At 39.8% G+C, this 25,894-nt stretch overlaps 1 protein-coding gene across 9 annotated transcripts in view; it reads right to left on the bottom strand.

Annotated features, from left to right (window-relative positions):
• Positions 1 to 1,186: 1,186 nt before the first annotated feature.
• The window catches only part of LOC143865505 (disease resistance protein At4g27190-like), a 28,654-nt gene continuing 3,946 nt past the window's right edge, over positions 1,187 to 25,894 (bottom strand). Inside the window, exons 2-4 of one of the 9 annotated variants that reach the window (XM_077375838.1) lie at positions 22,590 to 25,600; positions 21,411 to 22,453; positions 1,187 to 4,653 (exon numbers count right to left, since the gene is read on the bottom strand). In XM_077375838.1, coding sequence (XP_077231953.1) covers positions 1,703 to 4,648 — 2,946 coding nt within the window. In that variant the 5' untranslated portion in view covers positions 4,649 to 4,653; positions 21,411 to 22,453; positions 22,590 to 25,600 and the 3' untranslated portion in view covers positions 1,187 to 1,702. The other 8 variants (XM_077375839.1, XM_077375834.1, XM_077375835.1 and 5 more) reach the window with 8 other exon arrangements.

The following is a 25,894-nucleotide window of genomic DNA, read 5'->3' as shown; positions in this document are numbered from 1 at the left end:
TTGACCCGCCAAAATGCGGGTCATTTTCTCACCCGACCCGTGGACCCGCATCACCCGCGGGTTGACCCGGCCCGACCCACCCGTTTGCCGGGTCTAATCAATTCCACTTTCATCTTTACTTTCCAAACGATATCCCATTTTGGAAGTGTTTTCCATTAATAAATAATATGAGGAAGTCTATAGGGCTCCCTTCCAAAAATCAGATGAAAGGACGCCCCCATTGGTTACTCATCACCAAACTGCATCCTCAAATAATATACATCTCTTGAACTGAAAAAATTAACATTGAGAGAGATATACCGGAATTTGGATGTACTTCAGTATTCAATATGTGCAGCGAAGAATGGTTGAAGTTGTTGTTTGATGGCATCATTTTCCCACTCCAATGCTTCCGACCATTCTCTCTCACCTTGAACATACCTCAGATTGGGTCTCCTTTGGATCCCCAAGGAAAGCCTCTTTAGATTCGGGCACCTATAAACGTCAATCATTTCAAGTGAACGAAAAGCCAAGGAGATCTCTTTGCAACTACTCCCCACTTTAGTTAAGTGTACACGTTCTAAAAATCTCAACTTTCTCAACTTCATTTACAATTATCTCCTCCGATCCTCCACATCTTGAAACATTCAACTCTTGTAAGTTTAAGGAGTTGTTGAAGATGAATACAACAGTCCAATTTTGGGGCTCTGTTTGGATGCTTAAGCATTCTTTACGGAAGTAAAGTTTATGGAGGGCGGCTGGAATTTTGATTCAATTAAAACCCCGGTAAAGCCATATAATGCCATGTGCCTTATTCTGTTTGGATGCAAGTTAACCAGGAGAGAGAGGTTTACATAGAAATCTCTTTTTTTTTGGGATATTTCATATGTAAATCCAAGTGATGTCATGTCGCAAGACATGCAATTTTACACATGTTGGTAGTCTCTAGGGATTTGGATGCTACATTGGGATTTGTATACTCAACCATGTCTCTCTCAATCTCGGTCTCGATTGATCATTTCATTTTCTAATATTTGTTACAACAAATTAGAAAATGAAATGCCCAACTGGCACCGAGATTGAGAGTTAAAAAAATAATAATCAAATCTCCTCAATTAACAAAGCACAGATTATATTCTCTGAAAACAGAATAGTTGAGGAATACAGAATGACTAATGAAAGGACTAAGATTCAGAAAGAAAAAAAAAACCATCAACACAAACTTATACATTAAATACAGGAAATTCAACATATCCATCAAGCCACAAAAGCAGGAAAGAAAGAGAGCCTAGAATCTAAGAAGCCCATCTGAACACATTTCTTCAAGCAAAAAACAAAGAGCCCAATATCGACAGCAACAAACCCAGTTCGAAAAACCCCTTTCACCACATTAGCAACATTACCACTAATAAGAGACAGGCTTTGGATGGCTACGACGCAGCCCAGTTGGACCCATAAATTAATGATTTGGATCGTCCATCCTATATAAATAGGGATTTGGAAGGGACAATCGTAGAAAGCATTTTGAAGAGAGGGTGTTGCATGAAAGAATAAGAAAAAATCTGTTGACAAGTGGAGCCTAGCCTTGTGCGATTGTCCCAACCAAATCCCTTATAAATAACATTATAACATACATCGATTGACTTGAACCGAAAAAATAAAAATAAAAATAAAAACCTGTGGGGCGAAATACCGTAATTGGGATTTGGGATGGGCTTCAGCTTTATGAAGCGTGGAAGAAAGGTTGGAGTTGTTGTTTGATGGCATCGTTTTCCCACTCCAATGCTTCCCTCCATTTTCTCTCCCCACGAATCTTCCTTAGATTGGGTGCCTTTTTTATCCCTACGGGAAGCCTCTTTAGATTCGGACACCTATAAACTTCTATCTCTTCAAGTGCAGGAAAAGCCAAGGAGACCCCTTTGCAAATACTACCCAATTGAGGTAGCTTTTTAAGATGTAAGACTCTCAACTTCGGGAGCAGTGATGGTAGAGCATCATCGTCGTCATCATCATGTTGGAGTTGGTCGACCTTCTCCTCTTCATTTACAATTATCTCCTCCAATTCATCGCACTTCCAGACCAGCAGCTCTTGTAAGTTAGGGAGTTCTTGAAAATTAATACGGCGCCAGGAGAAAAGCTCCCTCAAATTAGGACAACAATACAATATCAATTGAGTAAGGCTAGAGAGGGTTCCAGGTGGCATCGACCCCTCCCAAAGGCTCCGCAAATTAGGTAGAAATTCAAGATGCAGAAACTTTAAGTTTGGTAAAGCAGTAGTCTCTTCTTGTAGCCTGTTCCAATCCATTGCAGTCACCATTTCTTGGCATCTTACGATTCCACACACTCTCAACTCATTCGAGTTTTCCACGCCGAGTTCCACGAGGTCTCTAACTCCACCATGACAGCGTAAGTATAAAGCATCAGCACGACTTAGTACTTCAACGATCGCATTCGCATGGGTTGTGACCTTATCACCAAGTGCCAAAGCTCGACCTCCTTTAGTATAGAGCCAGAAGTCTGGATCAAAGAAACCAACCACAAATTGAAATGTTTTAAGAGGTTTCTCTTTCCACGATAGGCTGCCTTGGACAAATTGTTCAAGGCACTCCAGATTTGGGAAGCAGAATCCGAGATGAGTTAGTTCCCTCAAGCTGCATATCTCCTCTGTCATACAATTTGCAAAGCTCTCATCCCACCTCCCATCATATGGATCTACCTTGATACGCAAGTCTTCTAATAGAGAGAGCCTCGATATTCTTACTCTGACTTCGTGACAAGACACATGCAGAAGCCTAAGTTTAGTTAGCTCCTCAATCTCAATAGGTAAACAATCAATCTTTGTCCCGTCTCCAAGAGCAAGCACATCAAGTTCCTTTAGTGCCCCAACTTGAGACGTGAGCGTCTTCAAATTCTGACAATTATTTAGAAATAGAGCTCGAAGGCTGAGTAAATTGCAAATGGATTCTGGTAGCGACTCTATGCTGGTGTCACTTAGGTCCAAAACTCGAAGGCTTGCCATGTGATCAAAGAATGATGCAGGAATTTTTGTTAATGTTCTGTTCTGTTGAAGCAACAATGTCAAGAGCTCGAGGCAATATGGTGACTGGGGAAGACTTTTTAATTTATTATGCATCAAGGAGATCCTCTCCATGTTTTCCCATTCCTTTTCCCTTGGGGGTTCGCTTATCCTAACACCAGCTCTCACTAAGAATCTACACCCTTCTCCAGTTGGAGAAGTGATTCGTAATGCTAGATCCCTTATAACATCATGCATCTTGACAGAGTCTGTCTCGGCACTTTCAAAAAGAGATGCATCTGTGAGATGTTTTACTATAGCATGTCCCTTATCATATGCACCTGCACCACGGATAAAACCTTCCCCCCTCCAATACTCAATTAATTTATCTATTGGTATCTCACGGTCTTCCGGATACAGTGCCCCGTACAAAAAGCAATTCTTTGTATTGTCATTGTTTAACCTGTCGAAACTGAATTTCAAGGACTTAAACACTTGTTCTTCCATATCTTCGATCTCACATATAGTTGGCGAGCGTAACTCATCTAATGCATTTTTCCACACATGGACATCCTCCTCCTTCCTCAAGCTCCCTCCCACCACTATGATTGCAAGCGGCAAACCATGGCACTCCTTAACCACATCCTTTGCTAAGGATTGTATGCTTGGATTTTCAACAACGTCCCCCACTTTGTTTTGGAAAAGTTTCCATGCTTCCTTTTCAGATAAGATATCTACCCTTATCTCCACATCAGTATCCATCGACTTACAAACTTGTAGGCGTCTAGTCGTCAGCACTATTTTGGAACCGTTCTCTAGGTTTATGCGAGGGATTCCAACATTGTCCAACTCTATTTTCTCCCACATGTCATCCAAAAGAAGAATGAACTTCTGTCTTTCCAATTCCTGATATATTCTTGTTGCCATATTGTCATTTGATTCATCACTTCCTAAATTCAATGACAATCGTTTTGCAATTTCATTCTGCACATTTCGCAAGCTCCAATCTTTTGAGACGGTTACCCATATGACAATTTCAAACAACTGGGTTATTTTTGCTGAGTTGTTCAGACTTTTCATCACCGTCGTCTTTCCAACTCCACCCATTCCCCAAATTCCAATCTTTTGTTTTTTAATGTCTTTGATGCATCCCAATATTTTTTGTAGAGTGCGATCAGTTGATGTGTTCCCTTCTATTGTTGGTGCAGGTACTGCTTCAGCTATCTTTGTCGGTGCGTCAACCACCACCCCACCGACCCAAGAGGGAGATTTCTCCAAGAGATCTATGATCAAATTAGTGGACTCATCAGTACGTTTGCCAAGCTTCAGCCGCAATGAAACATCTGGACACCATCCCATCAAACAAATTTTCTCCTCATGGTATTCTTTCTCTATCACATTCACCTTATCTTGTAGCCTTTCCACCTTTTTAAGCCAGTTTTCACATTCATTCGTAGCAGTCCCTTTGCTTCCATGCCTACGTATCTCCCCTTTGATGTCGTCCCTTCTACTATACAGAAGGCTTGCTTTTTCATTGAGATTTTTAAAATTCTTTTCAAGATTTTTGATATAACTAATGCGTCGAATAATAGGATCACCTAACCACTTCACAATTTCAAATACCGGTGAAATCGCTGCCACAAGGGATTCCATATTGGCTGCAAAATAAGAAAAGGATGAGAGGCAAATAAAAGTATGCATTCAATCTTCTTAATAGACATATCATTTATATTCCACCTAAAAGGAATCCAAAACAATTCTTTTAAATTATAATATTTTATCCATTAGAAATGACTAATTCCATCTTCGTATATGGGCAAAAACAACACTCATATGCTTGTGATAAAAGATAAAAAATATACAATAAAAATCCCTGCTCCTAAAAGACAAGAGAATTGGGAAGACATGAATATTTCTATTAGTGAATGTATGTTAAGGGTTAATGATGATTTCCATCCAAATCAGATCATAATTTACTGTGATTGAATTGGACGTAGAAACTTTATACAAAATATTCTATTTCTCGATTGGGAAGAAAAGTTATGCAGACAATTTTATAAGGCAAGCAAAAAGCAAAATAGACGATTTAACTGGATTATTAATGTAAAACGTATCATAGATGATTACCTTGGACACCTGGATAAGAAAAGTTGGCTACGGTTGGCTACAGTTATAGGAATCGTTATTAATATACATTGTTGGAAAAAGGATGACGAGACCTACAGGAAAGCCAATCAATTAAAGTTCATTGGTTGTTTTGAAGCATCTCAAGAACATGCCATTTAGAGGGTCAAATTTCAGTATGATGTCAAAATCTACTATTTATAATAAGTTAGTACCTTGCTCATTTTTAGCCATCTCGGGTATTGAGAGTTCTACTAGATTATAATTCTCCTAATTAAGGGTACTGAGTTTTAATAAGTTTTATATTTTTTACTATTTTATAAAATTTATTATTTTTAATAAGTACGGCTTATAGGAAAGCGAGTTTGGTTTGGAGTCTTTAGGACCATTTAAGACTTGATAATCATATTGTGTGAGACTTTTGATTATTATCTATAGAATTTTCTTTTTAGAGAAGTTTATTGACTTTATTCGCTAGATCTCCTTGTGGGTTCAAGGTTTTGATCAAAGCTACATCTTCTCACTCCTTTCTATAGTTTCGTTCATGTATGATCTGTGACGGGGCTTGCGGTCAACATGTTTGTGATTCACTATACATAGTAAATCATCGACCTCCACCCAGTGAAGATGAATACGAAGATGAATAGGTTGAGGAGAATATCCTCCAACATTGGGGAAATGAAGAGCCAGACATGATAAAAAAAAATACCCAATAAAAAATGATCTTCTAGACTTCAATTGTCAACTTCAATCAAGGACTTCCTCGATTGGCTTATTGAGGTAGTTATATTTTTTTTATTATATGGAGGTTCGTGAAGGCAAAGGGGTGAAGTTAGTGGCATAATATCTTAAAGATGGGGCTTCGGCCTAGTGTAAACAATTCCAACTTTCACAGACACGACATATGAAGGCACCAATTCAAATTTGGCAAAGAATGAAGCAGTTACTGCGAGCGTGATTCTTGCAGATAGATTATGATCAGGTGTTATTCCAACAGTATCAGTATTGTCGTCAAGGATGCCTATTTGAGAAGGATTATGTGAAAGTGTTTTATAGCTTATCCCCATATAATGATTCTATAGTGACAGAATCATAACAAGTAGCAAGATTTATCGGTGGATCGCCCATGGCCATCCATGATAGAATCTGGCCACAGCTCGTTTGGACCTAAACAAGGTGTCAAGTTAGAACCTAGAGTAGATGTGAAACTAGATCATCTTTGAGTAGGAACTCGGCAATAGGGGGGTCGACTACTATTGAATCATCATGGGACACGATTCACAGTCGAGGGAAGGTTCTTATTTCAGAGTGATCCTGACCATCCCTGTCCATGAGCCGAGTTTTTGAAAGTGAATAAGACAATGATCACTATTAGGATGGGAACAAGAACTCGTATTCTCCATCCCATCCGCTCCAAAATGACCACTACTAGGGATGGAAACAAAAACATGTATTCTCCACCCCATATGCTCACGTGTTATTGATGTGGCCAGCCTAAACACAAATTCAATCAATGTCCCCATTGTCAAGTGCCTAACTTGGAAACTAGTTTAGAAGGGGCAGGCAACGAGAACCTTAAAATTGAAGGGGAGGACTAAGAAGTCTCCCAAGAAGATGGTGAAGAAATGTTGACCTATGAAGATCAAGGGTTATCCTTTGTCATGAGGAGATTAATGTAATCTCCTAATCAAGAGGCATATCCACAGTGGCACAACATCTTCTAAAAGAAGTGTACAATGAATCAAAGATTTTGCAATTTGATTATTGATGAGGGAAATAGTGAGAATATTATCTCTAGAGAAACGGTGGACAAATTATAGTTGAAGATGGAAGACACTATTTCATACAAAATATGATGGATAAAAAAAGTCAACGAACCAAGTTTGTTGAAAGGCATCAAATTTCATTTTCTATTGTAAAATATTTTATAGATAAAGTAGTATGTGATGTGGTCGATATGAAAGCCTATCAATTACTTGATCGGCCCTGGTTGTATGATGTTGAATACCCGTAAGGGCAAAGACAATGTTTATATCTTTTTCAAAGATTGGAAAAAATAATCATTGCCCCTATGTTTATATCTTTTCTAATGGTGGGGCTGTCCCTCCTAACTATGATAGATTTGTGAGAGTAAAAAAAAAATGAGATATATGCCTTAGTAGTGAGGGGTGATGTTGTGACTTATGAGGCATATTGGTAATCCAGAAAGGTTAAATACATTGATGCAAGAGTCAGGGACGGATTTCGGGGGGGGGGGCGCAATTGCGCCCCTGAAAAATCTCAAAAAGTTTTTATAGCTATTTTTATATCCAAAATTTACTTAGATTTTTAAATTTTTGTGAGCGGGGGGGGGGGGGGGGGACAAATTTCCTTTATTTGTTTTACCTTTTTATCTCAAAAAAGAAGTTTGTGGGTTTCCAAATCTCTCAAGAATTGGAAACATGATATTTTTTAGGCTCCCTACGGTGTCAATAATTTTTGGCTCAATGTTTTCAACAATTTTGGGGTTTTTTCATCTCTTTGAAGTCTCCATCTACATCTCAATCTCTCCCTCCTTCTCTTGTCTCTTGATCTCCAACTCTAAGAGTTTTACTCCGGCCAAAGGTTGAAAAGTATGCCCTCTCCCTCAATTTCTCTCCCTCTTTCTCTCAATTTCATCTCTGTTCATTTAATTTTCTCTTTATCGATCTGATCTAGGTTTGTTTTGGATTTTGAGATGCCCTCTCCCTCAATTTCTCTCCCTCTTTCTCTCAATCTGATCTCTATTTTTGTTTAAATTTCTCTTTATCAATCTGATCTAAGTTTGTTTTGGATTTTGAGAACCAATTGTGAGCCTCTAACTGCTTGTTTTGGATTTTGAAAAATGATTGGATCCATTGGGACAAAGGCACAAGGCTGAAGTCTTGTTTGGTTCTTCCCGAGTCCGGTATTCAGGGACGCAAAAACTGTCCTTATTTGAAAATACTTAATCCTCCATAGACTATAACAACCATTGTTTGCCAATTTTCCCCCAAGTGCAAATTCCTGGCTCTGTCTCTGGCAAGAGTTGAACGAAATTATTCGCAATGAACTCCCATATAGAATTCCTCTATATGGGACATTCAACACAATATGGACCTTATTCTCGGTGCTAGTTTACCTAATCGTTCGTAGTCATATGAGTCAAAAGAAGAACAAATTCGTAGAATGTTAAGTAGAAGAATAAGTTCGTAAGGGATTAGTTAGGGAAAGAATGAGTTTGTGTGCTGTGCCAACGTAGACGACAATAAGAAAGATGGAAATTAGAGCATGTGTATTGACAGTAGGATCATTAATAAAATTATTGTCTGAAGTATAAATTTCCTGTACCACAGCCGAATGATATGTTGGATATGCTAGAATGGTCGATAGTGTTTTCCAAATTAGATTTAAGAAGAGGTTATCACCAGATTAGGATCAGATCAAGTGACGATTGGAAGAAAGCCTTTAGATGAGAAGAGGGCACCCATGTAGATGAGAAGGTAAGAGCTATTATAAAATGACCTACACTTAAAACCACTAATAAAGTGCGATGTTTCGGTTGAGAAAATTCCAACACTATCATAGCACCTGTCACATAATGCATTAGTGCGAGCGGAAGAAGAAATTGCAACAGCTAAAAGCAAAATAGAATTTCACCACTTCTGATATATGATTTTCACACGAACGTAATATTGAGAAAAAAATCCAAAAGTTCCCCTTTTCATATTCCAATTGTCCAATACATATCTTTTAAGACTCCTTGCTAAAAAAGATCCTAGTTTTTTTTTTTAAACAAAAAGAGGTAGTTGTATATATTAATAAAAAGGACTTAGATGGACTAGATACAGTGAAGAACGAAAGAACAACAATGAAAGAAAGATCACAAGAAAATAGATCATGGTGGGAGAGAGTCAAAGAGCGCTAGAGAATCTTAAAGACTCCCTCTCTATCTAAGTTGTCCACCACTTGGTTGACATGATTAAACACAACCTCCAAGGGCCTCACCCAATCAAACATCTCATCGAATAACCTATCAAATCTCAACGGAGGTTTATGAGACCCTTTAAGCCAATTGATGATGTTAGAAGAATCTCCTTCAAGCACAATATTATCAAGGTGATTATTCTTTATCAACTCCAAACCTTGGTAAACTGCTCGAACCTTTGCCTACGAGGCACCAGCCATCCTAATAAGCCCATCATAGGCAGAAAGCACCACTCCATACTTAGATCTGAGAACTCCCCCAATACCTGCAAGATCCGGATTACTTAAACTAGAGCCGTCAAAAAAGACTCCTAGTTACTAATATAATTAAAATTAATAAAAGATAAACTTCCTTATTTAACTCCCAATAAAAGTAACTCAAGATAAAATCTAGGATTTCTAAACGTGCTAGCGAGAGATAGGAGGCTTAGTAGAAAACAAGATCTCTTAAGATTGTTAGTTTCCTAAAATATCTCACTGAAATTTTGGCATGGAATCTTAGAAAAGGATGTGTCTGCATTAGTCTCCCAGGTTGGAGAAAATCTGTCGTCAGATATGAATCTTCGAAGAGTGTATGTTCTTACTAATTTTCGCCAGCATCATTTTCCCATGATTCAAAAAAAGTCGTCCTCGAGTTTTGAAGTGTCGAAGAATGCTAATCATCTGAAACTCTAGAGCATAAAATCTTTTACATAATGTCTAGGACGAAAAGATATTCTTTCTTGATGCTGAATAAGCTTGAGTTCATAAACATCTGTTGTAGGCTTCAATTTATGATCCAATAAAAATGAAGCGACAAAAATTGATGAAGAAATCAAATTAGTATTTCACCATTTACCCTCCACTTTGATCTCAATGCCGTCAAATCCAATTTCTTTTTTCTTTTCGTTCGTGGTTTCATAGCACACAACAACCATCTCTTGTGTCACCACATCCTCGCAACTCCCACTATCAATGATAAGATTATTCATAGTAGGCCGAGTAACCAACGCCTCATCATGATCATTCCAAGTGATCTTGTCAGCCTCATTATCATTGTAGTCATCAAAACATGGTTGTTCATTTAGAACCTTAGATTCAACCAACTCGTCAAACTCTTTGCCCAAATTTAAATATGGTTGTTCAACTATAACCTTCGATTCGACCAACTCCTCAAATTCTTTGACAGTTTCGGCACTCTGCCACTACATGACCGAAATACAAACACTTGAATCACATATTAATATCACGGTAGGGTTGATTAGCACCCGTCCCATCATGAACTTCCATTCTCCCCCTGTGAAGCATGATGATAAAAAAGGTTAAAATCCTCCAAGGCGACACTATTGTCATCGCGACTTCATCAATTTGATGATCTTGACGAGGAGCCTTCATACGAACACCTCGATCACGGTAGTTACCTCTTCACGGCAAACGCCAAGGATCAACGAGAGCTACGATTACCAAATCAGTGTTGCAAAAGCCAAAACCCAAATAGAATTTCACCACTTTTGATATATGATTTTCACACGAAACTGTAACACCAGGAAGAGAAAGCGTTATATTGAAGAAAAAAAATCCAAAAGCTCCCCTTTTTCATATTCCAATCGTCCAATATTCTATCTTTTACAAATTAAAACTCCTCGTTAGAAAAGACTTCTTGCTATTATAATTAAAATTGATGAAAGATAAACTTCCTTATTTATAATAAAAGTAACTCAAAAGATAAAATCTATGATTTCTAAACATGCTAGCTGGAGATAAGAGGTTTTTTAGGAAACAAAATCTCTTAAGATTAGTCAGTTTCCTAAAATATCTCACCAAAATTTTTGGCATGGAATCTTAGAAAAGGATGCGTCTGCATCATGCATGAAGAAAGATTCTAGTGACACTATAAGAAAAAGGGCCTATAGCGACGACTTTTTTTTCCATCCCCCATTAACCGTTGCTACAACATAACATTGGTGACAGCAAAATTCACCGTCGCCAACGAATATGAATCCGTGACTGTACATTTCAAATCAACCCTAATATAATTTTTACGGGGGCGGTTAATTCTTTACCGTCGTATCAAAGAAAAAAAAATATTTAAAATTTTTCAATCACGAACACATATATCAATCACACTTATTGGCGACGGTTTCACAATACCGTCATTAATAATTTCCCACACCGATTGCATCTTCTTTTCTGCAACACTCGCCGCCAAATTTTTATTTACGGCAACGACAATTAAAACCCATCATGGTAAAATGGAAATAACGTCGACAAGTATCTGTCGCTACTAACCATTTCGACATTAGAGCCAAAAGTTGCTGCCATAACCATTCTTTTTTATTTAGTTTATTTGGATAAGCTTTAGTTTTATTTGTAAAATAATTAAAAATTCACAAAAAAATCCCATAACAAACAATAATGGAACCTTATGAATAGAAATATATATCAAACAACATTAAGCAAACATATAGAAATAAAGGAAAATAACCAGAACTGTAAAGAAAAATGTCTTTGTAAATACTCAAAGAAAATCAATGTCACAAGCAACATTGGCATAGAAAAATTGGAGAGCAAATTAATGAAAAACAACACGACACATGCTACAATCTAATACAAGCAAATTTGCAAACAATTATATATATATATATATATATATATATATATATATATATATATATATATATATGAGGAAAAGGATTGTACGCTCGACCGTACCTAAAGTTAGGTACGGTAGAGTGCCAAATCACATGGGTCCCCCATTTTTGGTGGGCATCTAAACCATTCATTTGCAAGGCCCCATCATAGATAGGGTGCATACCAAAAATCAGCACCATTGAATCATCCTAACCCCTCCAAAACTGGAGGCCAAAATGGGCAGATTTGTGGACAAACATTGTCTGTCCATTTTGGCCTCCACAAATGGATGGGTTAGGATGATCCTATGGAGCTGATTTTTGGTATGCACCCTATCTATGATGGGGCCTTGCAAATGAATGGTTTAGATGCCCACCAAAAATGGGGGACCCATGTGATTTGGCACTCTACCGTACCCAACTTTAGGTACGGTCGAGCGTACAATCTTATTCCTCTATATATATATATATTTTTTTTTTAAAAAATTGACAATTGTCATTAATATTAAGTCTAGCAATCGGGACCAGTAGTCCCATTCTGCAATTACAAAATATTAAGGCGGACTGGACCGACATGCCAGATCCAGTCCAAAGAGATAAGTGGATCATAGACATTGGTTTGAATACATCCATGAACTACACAAAAGGCATCCCTATACTGCACAAAAGACAAAAAGACCGTATTATGTACATCTTCTAGCATCCACAAAGGATGTACCATCTAGACAAGATGAGTCCACCACTACTACTTAGCCACCATCCAAGGATCTTGGAACATCATCTTGCAAGATTGTGGTGTTACCCTCATTGAGTTGAACTCTTTCAAGTACCTGAATCCCCAAAAAAACCAAACTATAAGAGTAATCGTCATACCTTCATTTTAAAGGGTTGACTCCAGGACCCCTGGTTAGTTCATTCTTCATTCCAGCTTCCACTCTCCCTACAACCATTGCCTCTATAAGGAATCAGTTTCTCTAAGGGTTCTTCTTTGACATCAGCTTATGGGTCTTCCTCTCTGGCTATTTCGATTGCAGATCTCGCTTGCATTGACCATAACATTTCTCTAGTCTTTCTATGTTTCCTGATATGACATCCCTAATACATCACCCATTGCCAGGAAATCATTAATGCCTTGCAAGTCTGGGTTCCCAGATTCGTCCTCAGTGTTCAAGAGCAAAATTCTTTTTCCTTTATCTAACCTATTTGGAGCTTAGTTATAAATTCCGTTCCGGTCGCCGTTCCGTTTTAGCTACTGGAACGGAACGTTTCGGTGTTTCGGCCGTTTCGTTCGAAACTTCTCGTTCCGCTCCGGCGAGGGGAATTTTTTTTTTTAAAAAAAAAGGAAAAAATAGGAAAAAAAATCCAGTGGGTATGGTAAATTTTTTGGAATTTTTTGAATTGTTTTCTAATTTTTTGCAAAAAGACGAAAATAGCCCTCCAAACAGCACCCCCACCCTCATAAAACGAGGGTAAATATGTAAAATACACTCCCCAACAGCCATAAGGGCATTTCTATAATTTTTTGGATTCTTTTTGAATTTTTTTTATTTTTCCAACTTTCCAACCCCATTCCGGCCGGAATAGGGGGTTTCGCCCATTCCGCCGGAATTCCGGATTCCGCCAGAATTCCGGCCGGAATGACCGGAACGGAACCCGGATGTGAATTCGGAATGGAGAGTCTGGCCGGTCTTTCTCGAATAAATCTCCTTCTGATGGTTCATTTAATCCGATGAAAGCTTCAAGCTAGGAGCCCACCTTCCCCTCTTTGACCTCTATAGCTATAGCTGGTGAGATGGGCTTGCATTGAAATATAGGCATTCCGTTCCGGAAGCCGGACCGGAACCGGAATTCCGGTGCGTTCCGGCCGGAACGGAACGGAATTGATAACTAAGATCTGGAGTTTTAGATTGCTCTAGTTGACCCTGTTCAACCCTTGGACTTCCTAACGCTAAGCCCTGAAAATCTTCATCCAAATTTGTTCGCTTTGATTCCAAATTTGAAATCGCTGATTGTTTTTCCTCCTCCCATAACCGTCTTCGCGTTCGTCTTTCTTTTTCCAGCAACTTTTTGCAGATGGTCAGATTACGAAGAGGTGTATGAAGTTCCTCCTCACTAGTCATGGTGAGATGGGAAGAGGGAGCACCCATGCTTTGAATTGCTTCCCGATATTTCAACCATTGCTTCTTTAGTGGAGAAATTAACACCTCAGTTGGCGTCGGAGATCCCTTCCTTGCCAATTTTTCATTATATTTAAGCGTCTTTAGGAGCTCCAGGTCTTCGTCCACCAAAGTAGATTCACCCCCCCCCCCCCCAATTACTGGGGCCTTCAAGACATGCTTTTTCAGACATAGCTGGACCAGAAGAGGGTTGCAGAATTCTCAATTCATGGAGGCTTTCTGAGTGAGGCTTTTTCTTCGTAAACCCCTTTTTAGGATGGGCACATTTGATTTTCCAACCCAAAGATGAAAGGCCGCTGCGTGTAGCCAAGACAGGGACATTTGGCCCAGAACCTATTGTAAGTCTATATTTGCGCCCACGTGTAATTTTAATATCAGGGCTCAAATTCGATCTAAAAAATCTATTTTTTTTAATTTAAGGGCCTTCCGCTCCTCAACCGATTTAAAGTTGGAGAATTCCACAAATTTGTTTCTACCTGCCTTGCCCTTTGAGCCACGTGGCGCTTCCCTTTTTGACTTTGTAGTACGTGGCAAGGTCATGGGTCCCCTCAGCTGGGCCTTCCTACTCCCTGACGAGACAATAACAGGATTTGAGGAATCACGAGGGTAGGTGGGGATTTCAAAATTTGAAAGTACGATCACCAAATCCAATTCACGTCCAGTGGCCACGACCACCGAATCTGGTAAGCTAACCTCTGCCAGAGAGCCTTTATCAGTGAGAGATTGTTCGATATTCCCAAAAAGAGGAAGGTTGTCTTTATTGCTAATCTCTCCCACAACTGACAAGCCAAAGACTTAATACTGTCTTCAGACACAACTTTGATTCCCACCGAGTAAATGGTGGAATCTACGCTTAGATTAATTGAACGAGGGATGGAATTCCAGACAGGGAAAATAATCAGGGCAGAGGCAAAAGTCTGACAATGAGAGTGATTATCAAAAAGCTGGGTCTCAAGGACCTGGCCCAGATGTGATCCCAGAATTTCCATCGTGGCAGAGGACCAAGCATGAAGAGGAATATTATAAAATCTTACACGAACAGTTCTAGCTCCCGAATTATACGCAGGGAACCAAGGTTTGAGAGAGGAGATGAATTCCCCCAAAGCAAGCCTATCTACCCCATCTCTAGCCAAACCATCTGCCATGCTATGGAAAAGTAACAAATATGGGAAACGATTTTCTTTTTCAAATTTTGCTAGAAAATTCCTGCAATCCAAACATGACAGTTATAATGTAAGCATTTTCACTTCATGATTTTGTGTGTGCGCCTGCACTTTGAGGCCAAGGGGAAAACGGGTAGACATGCTTGACATTGTAAGAGACATAAATGATAGATTTGTCCATATAATAACATTTTGAAGATAGAGTCGGCCTTCAGAATGCTTAATGTTTCGGCCCCGTCGCAACCGAAATGTTTCTACCTCTTTATCTCTCCAAGAAAGAACACAAAAAGAAATAAAAAAAACAGAAAAGATTAAAAAAGAGACGGAGAGATAGATTCATGGGTTTCACCACACATCCGAAAAACATAAATAAAAACATTGGGTAAAACAAGATATTTTGGGAAAAAATTAACAATAACTAAAATATATTGAAGAAAAAACACTACGGATTTGAATGGAGGGAGTTCTTATTCTTCTTCGGGAGAAAAGGGAGGGAAACCGGAGAGGGCACAAGAGAGAGAGAGAGAGAGAGAGAGAGAGATGAGCTCTCTGGCTCATTAAAACATATGATAGTTGGAAACACCCTTTGTTGTCGTCTCTATATCAAACATACAATGACAGTACTTGAAACACCCTAGACCATATTGAGGCTTGGGGTATTTTTGTCTATTAACCCAGGAAGGTGCAATTAGAAATTTGGGGGATTAATATGGTATTTTCGTCAAATTATATTGATTAGAGTTCCATTAGCATAAATAATCTTAAAGTCTCACTAATGGCGGTATTTTCTTCAGAAGAAACCCTAGAGAGAGGTTAGAAGAGGGAAGAGCAAAGGCCGGAGAAGACATTTTTTTAATAGTAAGAAAGTAAGAAAAGCCGAGGAAGACATCCAGCGCGGGAGAACCAATTTTTAAGGTAAGGAATGGATCTGATCAATAACTAAGGAAGAAAATCATATTGATAAAGTTTAAAATTGGGATTCATATGATTAGCCATGTCTTTCATCATCGGCCATTTCCCGATTTGATTTCCAACGAGTTATTGGCTCGTGGGGATTCTCACATTGCAAGGATTCCGACGAGATCTGCGTTGGACAACCCCGAATAGGGAGGGGAGGATTCTGGAAATTAAGGATTAGAATCTTAGGGTGTTTTTCCATTAATTCTATGTTGAAACTCAAGTTTTGGGGGAAAACTACAGAAAACGGAAGAAACCTGCGAATTCTGGAAAATCTTGGAATTGTCGTTTCAGTCCACCAAATGTAATTGTCAGATGACTGAGGAGGTGGTAAACCAAAGGTTGGTTGGTCAGCTGACTAGGCCATTTTTGGCGGGTTGCAATTTGATCTCCAGGGTGTGAATTTGGGGCGCAACTTGGCCCCAAATGAGTGAATTGTGTATACAAAGCATTGACCTTTGACATAATCGTAAATTTTGGTGACATTCGAGGTGATTTAGAAATTTAAATAAGGAGGAAAACTTCGACCATCATCTATTGTAAGTAACTCGTCATCCTATAACATTTTTTTTAAAGGTAGTTAACCTATTATGTTTTAAGAATTTTAAATCTATTGGAAAACTATTTTGGAACTCCCATGCACTAGTGGTTTTACAATATGCTTAGACAACATGAAAATATGTTTGATTGTTTTCTAATGATGTTCCCTACTATGGTTTATGCATAAATTGTGGATCAAGCATTTGGGTTCATCATGAGATTCTCCATGCAAGTGTGGTGACACTATTAGGTTAGTGGTAAGTTGATTTTGACCATGCATGTGTTGATGTTTATTGTAAAATGATTTCTTCTAACAAGAGAGTACCGAGCCAGTTGGGTTGCAGTGTATTGAATTGAGTAATGCATGCCCTAAGCTCAGCCACGTAACTCGGGGTTTTCCTACCTGCCAGTTGGGGCTGTAAAACTGGAACTAAACAGGGTACCCAGCACCCACCAGTGGGGCTGTGGCACTGGCGTGTGGGCATGTAGAACGGTTAATTGAGCGCTTGTGTATTAATGGGAATACCACCCGGTACCTATGGTATTAATACCTGCCAGTGGGGTTGTCACACTTGTCATGACCATGTAGACTAATCATTGGGTACTAGCATGTCAGTGGGGCTGTGGCACTGACCGTGGTATAGGCCATTGACCGAGATGTACATTGTTGCATGATGATACATGGTAATTTCCAATGTCTCTATTTTGTGAAAAAATCCTTCTTATGAAAATGCATCCTTTAAATGTTTTTTTGAAATGCTTAAATGTTCCTTGCATTCATGTTTGATCCATCTGCTATAGGATGCTTGTTTACCTACTCAGCGTTAGCTCACCATGTTGCTTCTTACATTTTCAAATTTCGAGGAGTAGTTATGGATTACATCGCGCGATTACAGGGGCGAGTGAGAATCAAGCTGATTGGGCGAGTGCTAGCCATTTATTTTCATTAAAACCTTAATAACCATTTTAAATGTGGAATTTAATTATTATTTTTAGTAAACAACGGCTGATGGTGAACTAATGCAGAATGTCCATATAATAAAATATTGAATATAAAGTCGGTCTTCAGAACACCTAATGTTACCATCCCATTGCAACTGAAATTTCTCTACCTCTCTCTTTATCTCAGAAATAACACAAAAAGAATCATTAAAAAAGAAGGAACACAAAAAGAAAATAAAAAACAGAAATGATTAAAAAAGAAACAGAGATAAATTCATGGGTTACGTCACACATACCCCAAAAACATAAACAAAAACACTGGGTAAAACAATATAGTTTGGTTTTCAAACACTTTTCAATAGCTCAATGTTAATTGACTATTCACGGGCTATGTAATGGAGTTTGAAATTTAAGACCAACTTTATGCTCCTTAAAATACTTTGGATCCATGCGCAGACGTGTTTACACAGGCTTGAACACTAGAACATTCCAGTTATTAATCCATAGTGGTTGTTTGAGATACGATTACCTTATGACTAACTTCTTTCTCCCAACTTTTGATTGGTCGCAAGCTTGGCATCAAGTGGAATCCGAAAACTCATTCCTCTAGTTCAAATTTCTAAAGTTGGCACCAGATATCAACCATTCAGGAATTCCTCTTGCCAGCCTTTTCACATTTGTCCCTACAAATTATTTTGCTTTTGTAAATCTCTTTTGTAGATGGAATTAGTATGAATAGAGGAGGAGTTTAACGCTTGATTTGCAATTTTTCTTTCTTCTTCATCTTCAACACCTTGTTTTATGCAAGGATTTTTAGAAGTTCTATGCTTCTTGCATCTCCTTGCAAGAGCTGAAGGTACTTTGCTAAGAATTTCCAAGAACAAACTAAAGAGCAGTCTGAGATCTCATAATTGCAAGTAGTTGCTCATAGTTAGGGTAAATCCTTGATCTTCTTACTCAATTTCTTCTTGCATTTTCATCTCTGTAATTGATGTATCTTAAACTAAAGAGCAGTCCAAGATCTCATAATTGCAGTTAGTGGCCCACAGGTAGGGTATATCCTTGAGCTTCTTACTCAATTTCTTCTAGCATTTTCATCTTAATTACTCAATTTCTTCTAGCATTTTCATCTCTGTAATGGATGTATCCGTGTCTTTTTGTTTTTGAGAAATCGAAAATTTTATTCCATAATCCAAGATAGTCGATTACAAGTGATTAGGGACAAGGTGTTCCCAATAAAGCCGAGCAAAAACCGACAACCAAGTACAAAAAAAGGACAACCGCGAGATATTAGACATCGCTAGAGAATTGTCCACTACCATGAAGATGCCCTCCAATTGAATCCCTTTGCAAGTTTATCCGCCGCAGTATTCGCAGATCTCCTCATGTGCATCAATTTGTGATGAATGATCCGCACAAGCTCCCTGATTTCATCCAAGATATAGGCAAGCCTCCAAGGACCAGGACCTTTGTTCGAAGCCCATGAGATCGTGTTAGAAGAGTCACCTTTGACGATGAGGGGTCCCAAATTATGCGACGCATACCACTTGCGACCGAATAGGAGGACTATTGCCTCTACTTCTTTGCATCACAGAATCCAGCCGGTCCAGAGAAAGACATGATTATTCATCTATTTGCCTCACGAAGGACACCGCCTATGCCCGCCATACCCGTATTGCCCGTTGAAAATATACAGAAAGGGATTAAGAAAATAGAAAGAACCCAACAAGGGTATGGATTTAGAAAAAAAAAGAGATTTGGGTTTTTGGATGTTGGATAATGGAGGAATAGGATGTGGAGTAGAACCCAAAATGGGTTTAGGGCAAAGAGGGAAGAGATTTGAGGGTGAGAGAGAGAGAGAGAGAGATTACGTGGCATAAAAAAGGAAACCCAAATGGGTTTTGCGCAAACCATACACGAGATATCTCTCTCAGTAAACCATACACAAGAGATAAGGGAGAGAATATAGGGATTTGAAAGAGATTTGGGAGGAGAGAGATCTGAGAGAGATTGTAGGAATTTTCTAAAACAAAAAGGAAACAAAATACTTGCGCATATGGAGAGAGAGAGAGAGAGAGAGAGAGAGAGAGAGAGAGAGAGATGATGGCGTGAAGGGAGATAGACTCTTCTTCTTTCCTTCTTGAGGATCAGCCCTTTGGCTCTGATACCATGTAAGAAATGTGATTAGGGTTAGAGAAGAGAGGAAGAAGAAGAGGAGTGAAGAGGATGGAGAGTCTCCACTAGGGAGCTCCTCATGTATATGATGTACATGCATATATAGGCCCCAAATAGGGCAACAATGTACAATGACTACAATACCCTCTAAGCTACATGTAATGACTAAACTACCCTAATACATGTTATTCAACAAAAGAAAAAATAGTAATAATACAACTGATTGGAAGTCCTCGGTTGAAGGTAATCTTTGTGGTTTCAACACTTCCTAAGGGAATTGATATTTCAATAGTGAATTCTTGGCTTGAAGGTTGTCATGATCATCCACTCGACAAAAGAGCTTTACAAGCGGCATTGCCCTTCTTCACTCACGCGATATTCGTGGATCGGGCTTTCGCTGATTGTCTACCCCCATCTCAGTTAGGGCAGGAGATGTTGAAGTGGCGCATGAAGGAGACTCTACCACCCCTATTAGCAAGGGCGGAGCTGGGTTGGTGCATATAATTAATAGAAAGTGAGGGGTCAGGAGAGAGAAAAGTCACACATGTAGTGTGAAATATGGAACGAATTGGAACTTGAAAGACTCAGTCCAGACCTAAGGCTATTGGAAACTGCAATTGGAAATTAAAGACTATTCATATGTCCAGCTCTTGGTTTAGATTATAAATGGTGTTGATCGGTTTTGCTTTTGGTTGTTAGCTCAGTGACGAGCATGGTTTTTGTTATATGAGAATGACTGCCCATAAGTGTTAGGATCAAGACGTGTGAACTGCCCTACTTCTGTAGCTGTCCAAGTTTTAGACATGAATGATAGGTTCATAAGGATCTTAACTGTGTTGATTACTGTGACTGTGTCATAGTTCTCATTCCTAATGTGATTAATTCTCATGTCTGGCTTGGGCTTCATGCATTGGAGCACACAAAGCAACAACTGAAATCATAATTCAGAATGTTAGAATTTGGATATATATGTCAGGTCACAATTCGTCAAAGCAACAACTGAAATCATAATTCAGAATGTTAGAATTTGGATATATACGTCAGGTCACAATTCGTGCTGTCAAAGTTAGATTCAGTTGAGCATATGAATTCTAAAGCCTGTTTAATAATCATCTGACCTAACTACAGACTTAAAGCCCTCAATCCTAAAAGCTCAATTTCATTTTAGTTCAGTAATTGTATATAGGACTGTTTTGAATGAGTCAGTTCTTATAATTGCTTGGATCGGTTGATGGTTATGGGATGTCCTTCAAGCCTGGCTGCCACTTGTGTGTTTTTGGTCCTGTGTATAATTCAATGTACCTTTGTACCTCAACCAATCCACTAGGACAGTGGAGATCGAAGCAAAAGAAGCATCAATAGGGCCATCAAGGTTCGGATGTCTGAAGGCCTGATGTCATCATCAAGCGTCAGTGGGATTCCACCTATCCTCAGACCCAAGATGGACAATGTTAAAGTATAAAAGATAAATAACGCCTCTCCAACAGCTTAAGATTTTGGAGAAGTTGGTAGGTTAACATGGTATCAGAGCCAAAGGTCTTGAGTTCAAACCTCCTGGATAGCAAAAATCCACATGCGATAGTCGGCCCAAAGTGGGACCACATATGCCACGTGTTTGCCAAGTATGCCACACATGTGGGGGAGTGTTAAAGGAAAAATGATAAATAACGCCTTTCTCCAACAGCTTAAGCTTTTGGAGAGTTGGTAAGTTAACAGACAAGAAAGCAAAAGGAGTTAGTCCCACCTCCTCGAAAGGAAAATTGATCGTGTTGGTGTCATCCCACCAACGCTCAGCCAGGGCTACAACCATGTTTGTTTCCATCGCTCTGCAGAAAACGTTCAAGAAGTGACCAAAGCCATCCTCCATAAGCCTCTTCTGGAGCTTCAAATGAAGGACCTTCTATAGACACCCCTCGCATCGGTTGGGAAAGGACGTCCTCCCGGATCGGGTCCCACACCTTCCACCAGTCGTACACTAAAGCGACGGATGGAGCATCGGGACTTAGGAAGTTTTGTAGCCTACAAAGCAAGATCCAACACATAAGAAAAGACTAAAGACAAGGGAACAAGTCCTTTCCCCATTCACAAAACTTTTGTTCCACAAGATGCGTCTGCCTGGACACCCCATGGACTTTTTATTTCCCATACTAGTATCTGTCTGCTCAAGGGCATCCGCACAAATCAAGCACTGTCTGCTCGGATACCCCATGGGTTTGCCTCCCCATTTAAAAGTTTCTGCTCACAGGAGGCATCTTCTCAAACACCTCTTGGATCTCTCGATCTCCTCATCAAGTTTCTATACACAAGGCATCCGCCCGGATAAGGCCACCATCCGCCCAGACGCCCCCTGAGTCTCACTCAATGTTTTCATCCTTACTAAATCATCTCTTGTCTACATTCGAGCAAACAAAGCATTCGCCCGTCCGAATGCCAACAGAGCCCAATCAACCATCTCACCCCCCTTTCAAAGAACAACAACCAAAAGAGAGAAAGGAGACCACATGCAGCGCCTTTTGAGTGTCAACGATGACAGGTGGGCCCCTACATGAGTCAAGTGTGACCCTCGGTATCAGTTTGTGGACGGATCCTCCACTGGCATTGCCACCATCGTTTCCCAATCTTTGGTTTTCGACGAGAAGGAATCCTCGATCCCAGAAGAGGCCGCTTCTTCGTTCTAGGAGGCTGCCACCATGGGGCTCCGGCCCTTATTCGCGGGAAATAAAGGGGGTCTCCGAGACACCAATGAAGAAAAGGCAAAAAATGTGAACGGGAAGAGTTCCACTGGTGCTGACAAAATAAGAGCAAACCAGTCACCAAATAACAACGAAAAGGAGAAGAAGAAGAAATGAAAATAATAATAATAATAAATAGAGAGAAGAGAGACGATGCGTTTCTCATTTCTATCCCCCCATGATCACAGTACCTATTCGAGCCTCCCACACGAAAACTGCCATGGAAGCGCTGCTTCGCATCATGCGAGTAGACTCAATGGGTTCATCTGACTGAATACAGCCTGTCCGGCCGGACATTCCCAGCAAATGGATTTGTCTTACCCCTGTCCCAGCAGACCACTTCACTTCAACCCGTCTCCAACAAGCCTCGCAAACCTCGCCCCTGATATCAATCCCCTAAAGCTACCTAATTCAACAATTTTGGCTCCTTTTTAGCCCAATTTCCAAAGCAATTTTCTCAATCCCATGTGCAGTTGGAACTCGATCAAATCTCTTCCTGTCCCGGAGTGAATCCTTTAGGTCTATTAGGGAACCTGATCTCTTCCTAACCTGGAACTAAGTCTCCAGGACTATCAGGAATCTTATCTTTACATGACTTGGGAGGCAAGCAACGAAGTGTCTAGGACTGTCAGGTATTCGATCCGCTCTCCTAAAGAAATGAGTTGCAAAGATTCTGAAGGGATGTTGAGCTATCCAATATCTTCCTAACTTGGAACGAAGTCTCTAGGAACATTAGGAATACAATATCTACCTCACCTAGAACAAAGTCTCCAATATCATCAAGAATTTGATCTCTTCCTGACCTGGAATGAAGTCTACAACACCATCAGAAATCCAATCATTGCCTAACTTAGAGGTGACCAGCGAAGTCTCTACAACTATCAGGTATTCAATCTGCTCTCTCGAATGGGAAGTTTTTGAAGGGACGTCGAGTAATCCAATCTCTTCCTGACCTGAAATGAGGTCTCCAGTACCATCAAAAATCCAATCTCTTCCTAACCCGGGGCGAAGTCTCTAGGGCTATCCGGAAATCCAATCTCTTCGGCCGGGAACAAAGTCTCTAGGACCATCTTGAAATCTGATCTCTTACTCACCTGGAATGAATTCCCTAGGAATCTCTTTCCCACTTAGAATGAAGTCTCGGGACTATCAGGTATCGAATCTCTTCACAGCCTAGAATGAAGTCTCCATGACCATCAGAAATCCAATCCCTTCATGACCCGAAGCGAAGTCTCGGGCTATCAGGAAACCGAATCTCTTCCTAACTTGTATCAAAGTCTCCAGAACCATTAGGAATTTGATCTTTACCTGACTTAGAGACGACCATAGAAGTTTCTAAGACTATCAGGTATCCGATCCGCTTTACCACAAAACAAGCTGCGAAGTTTCTAAAGGAATAGTCGAGTCAATCCAATCCCTTCCGGACTTAGAACGAAGTCTCCAAGGTCATCAGGAATCCAATCTCTACTGACCTGGAGACGAGCAGCGAAATCTCTTAAGATTATCAGGTATCTGATCACTTTCCTACAGAAATGAGCTACGAATTTTCTGTGAAACCACCAGATATATGAAACCTTCCCAACTCCAAAAACAAGTAGTGAAGTTTCTAAGAGTTGTTGGACCTCCCTTATCAATCCACTACAACACAATCCCTAGTAGATTCGCATACTACTAACATGCAACATCATATCACACAACACCATACCAATATTTGGCACCCCCATGCCAGAAAAGCAGGATGTCCGGTCGGAAACCCCCGAAATGATGAACTTTACCCCTCCCACCTGGCTATTAATAAGGACATACCCCTAGGGAAAAGGAGAGGAGAGAGAGGATCGCTTGAACGGGCCCACAGGAGTTAGTAAGATTGTTCTACTTAGATAGGTCCCTTTACATGTCCTTTGACTGAAGGGGTCATATTAGTCTGTGGGCCCGTTCTAGTGTTTTAGTCTATCTTACAGTGGTTCTTAATTGGAATCGCATACGAGTAGTACTAGATCTTAGGACAAACCTTTGAGTCCAATAGGGATACCCAATATGAAATTCTCCACCCTAAATTGTAGGGGATGACATCTACAATTTCGGTAAGAGCAGTAGGCCTATAAAATAGCCCGGCCAGGGGAATTTGATAAATGGTTTATCAAGTTATTTTGAAAAACATTTGTATGTTTATGAAATTGTTTTGCAAATGCATTTGCGGGCGGCCCAAAACTGCTTGACTGGAAGGTATACCGTGAGTGGGCCATGCGGGTAATAGATATCCACCCCCTGTAGGACCCAACTCAGTAGATGTGGATCAGATAAAGGACTTGCACATTAGATGTGATTAGGGGTATGATGATCTGACGGTCATCTTTAGGGTTATGTCACGATGGAGGCCACTGATCCAATGCGATTGTAGCTTGACTACGGAGCAAGATCGAAGTGTAGCCCATCTTTGGGTTCTAAAGGACCGAGCGTCGGATCCCTGCAACGATCCCACTCATAACTCGTATGTGAACAAGCCCGTTCACATCCTTTTATGTTCAGGGTCCCACATTTCCTAGATTGCACTGGCGGATCGGATCCGTTGTATTAGATATCGGGGAAAAATATGCATGGTCTTTTGGTATAGACACCATGGGAGATCAAATTAATACCAAATTAGTTAAGTGTTAACTAAAGGGTCTTAAGGGAAATTCAAGTTATTAAAATGGAACTTAAATCCCATTGGATGGGAGGTATTGATGTGATGTAATAAACAATGAGTTTTATTTATTTTACATAAATGAACTGTGAAAATTCTTAAATGGGAGAATTTTTAGGGGATGAGGTGATCTTACACGACCAACCCATTCACCTTAAAAACTCGTCCACTTCCTTTTAGCATATAAAATTCAAATAAAGTAAGTGTTGGAAAAAAATATAGGATCTGATTTATGACTTAGTCAAATTGAAATATGCAACTCAAAGCCAAAAACTGTTGCTCGAAGCAAAAATTACTTTCTTTTGGAAAATCCAGAAACGATGTCAAAAACAAATGGTACTTATCTCCTTTGAAGAAAACCTGTCTGTAAACGAGATTGAAAAGGAGAAGGCTGAGTCGTGCCACTTGGTCACTCTCCTTAAGAATTGTATCCCCTACCGATGCAGCCGGGATTAGCGAATCGGCGCTCCCAGATAAAACAGCCAAATATGGCTCCAGTCCACGTGCACTCGCTGACTGGTCCACCCAGAATCACCAACGGAAATATGCTCAGATATGAAGGGAATGGAGGAAGAAGATGATGTTTTTGAGAGAAAAAGAACATAAACTTTCTTTATAAAATATGTTGTGTCTCTACCATATACAACAATGCCAGCCTCTTCCCCTTTTATAGATCCGAATGTGACTGTTGGTAAGAGCCACCATTAAGGAGAAAACATTTCCTCTCCCAACAATCACATTTGTGATCGTTGGAGACTTGAAACAGTTATGCACGCTTAATGTGGGTGGCATCATCAATACGTATGGGTT

This window comes from Tasmannia lanceolata, unplaced genomic scaffold (genome assembly GCF_043159265.1).
Source record: "Tasmannia lanceolata isolate RefF3 unplaced genomic scaffold, GAP_Taslan_0.1 ptg000081l, whole genome shotgun sequence".
Taxonomy (NCBI): Eukaryota; Viridiplantae; Streptophyta; class Magnoliopsida; order Canellales; family Winteraceae; genus Tasmannia; species Tasmannia lanceolata.
Note: the sequence above shows the minus strand (reverse complement) of the source record. Positions and strands in the feature narration are given on the sequence as shown.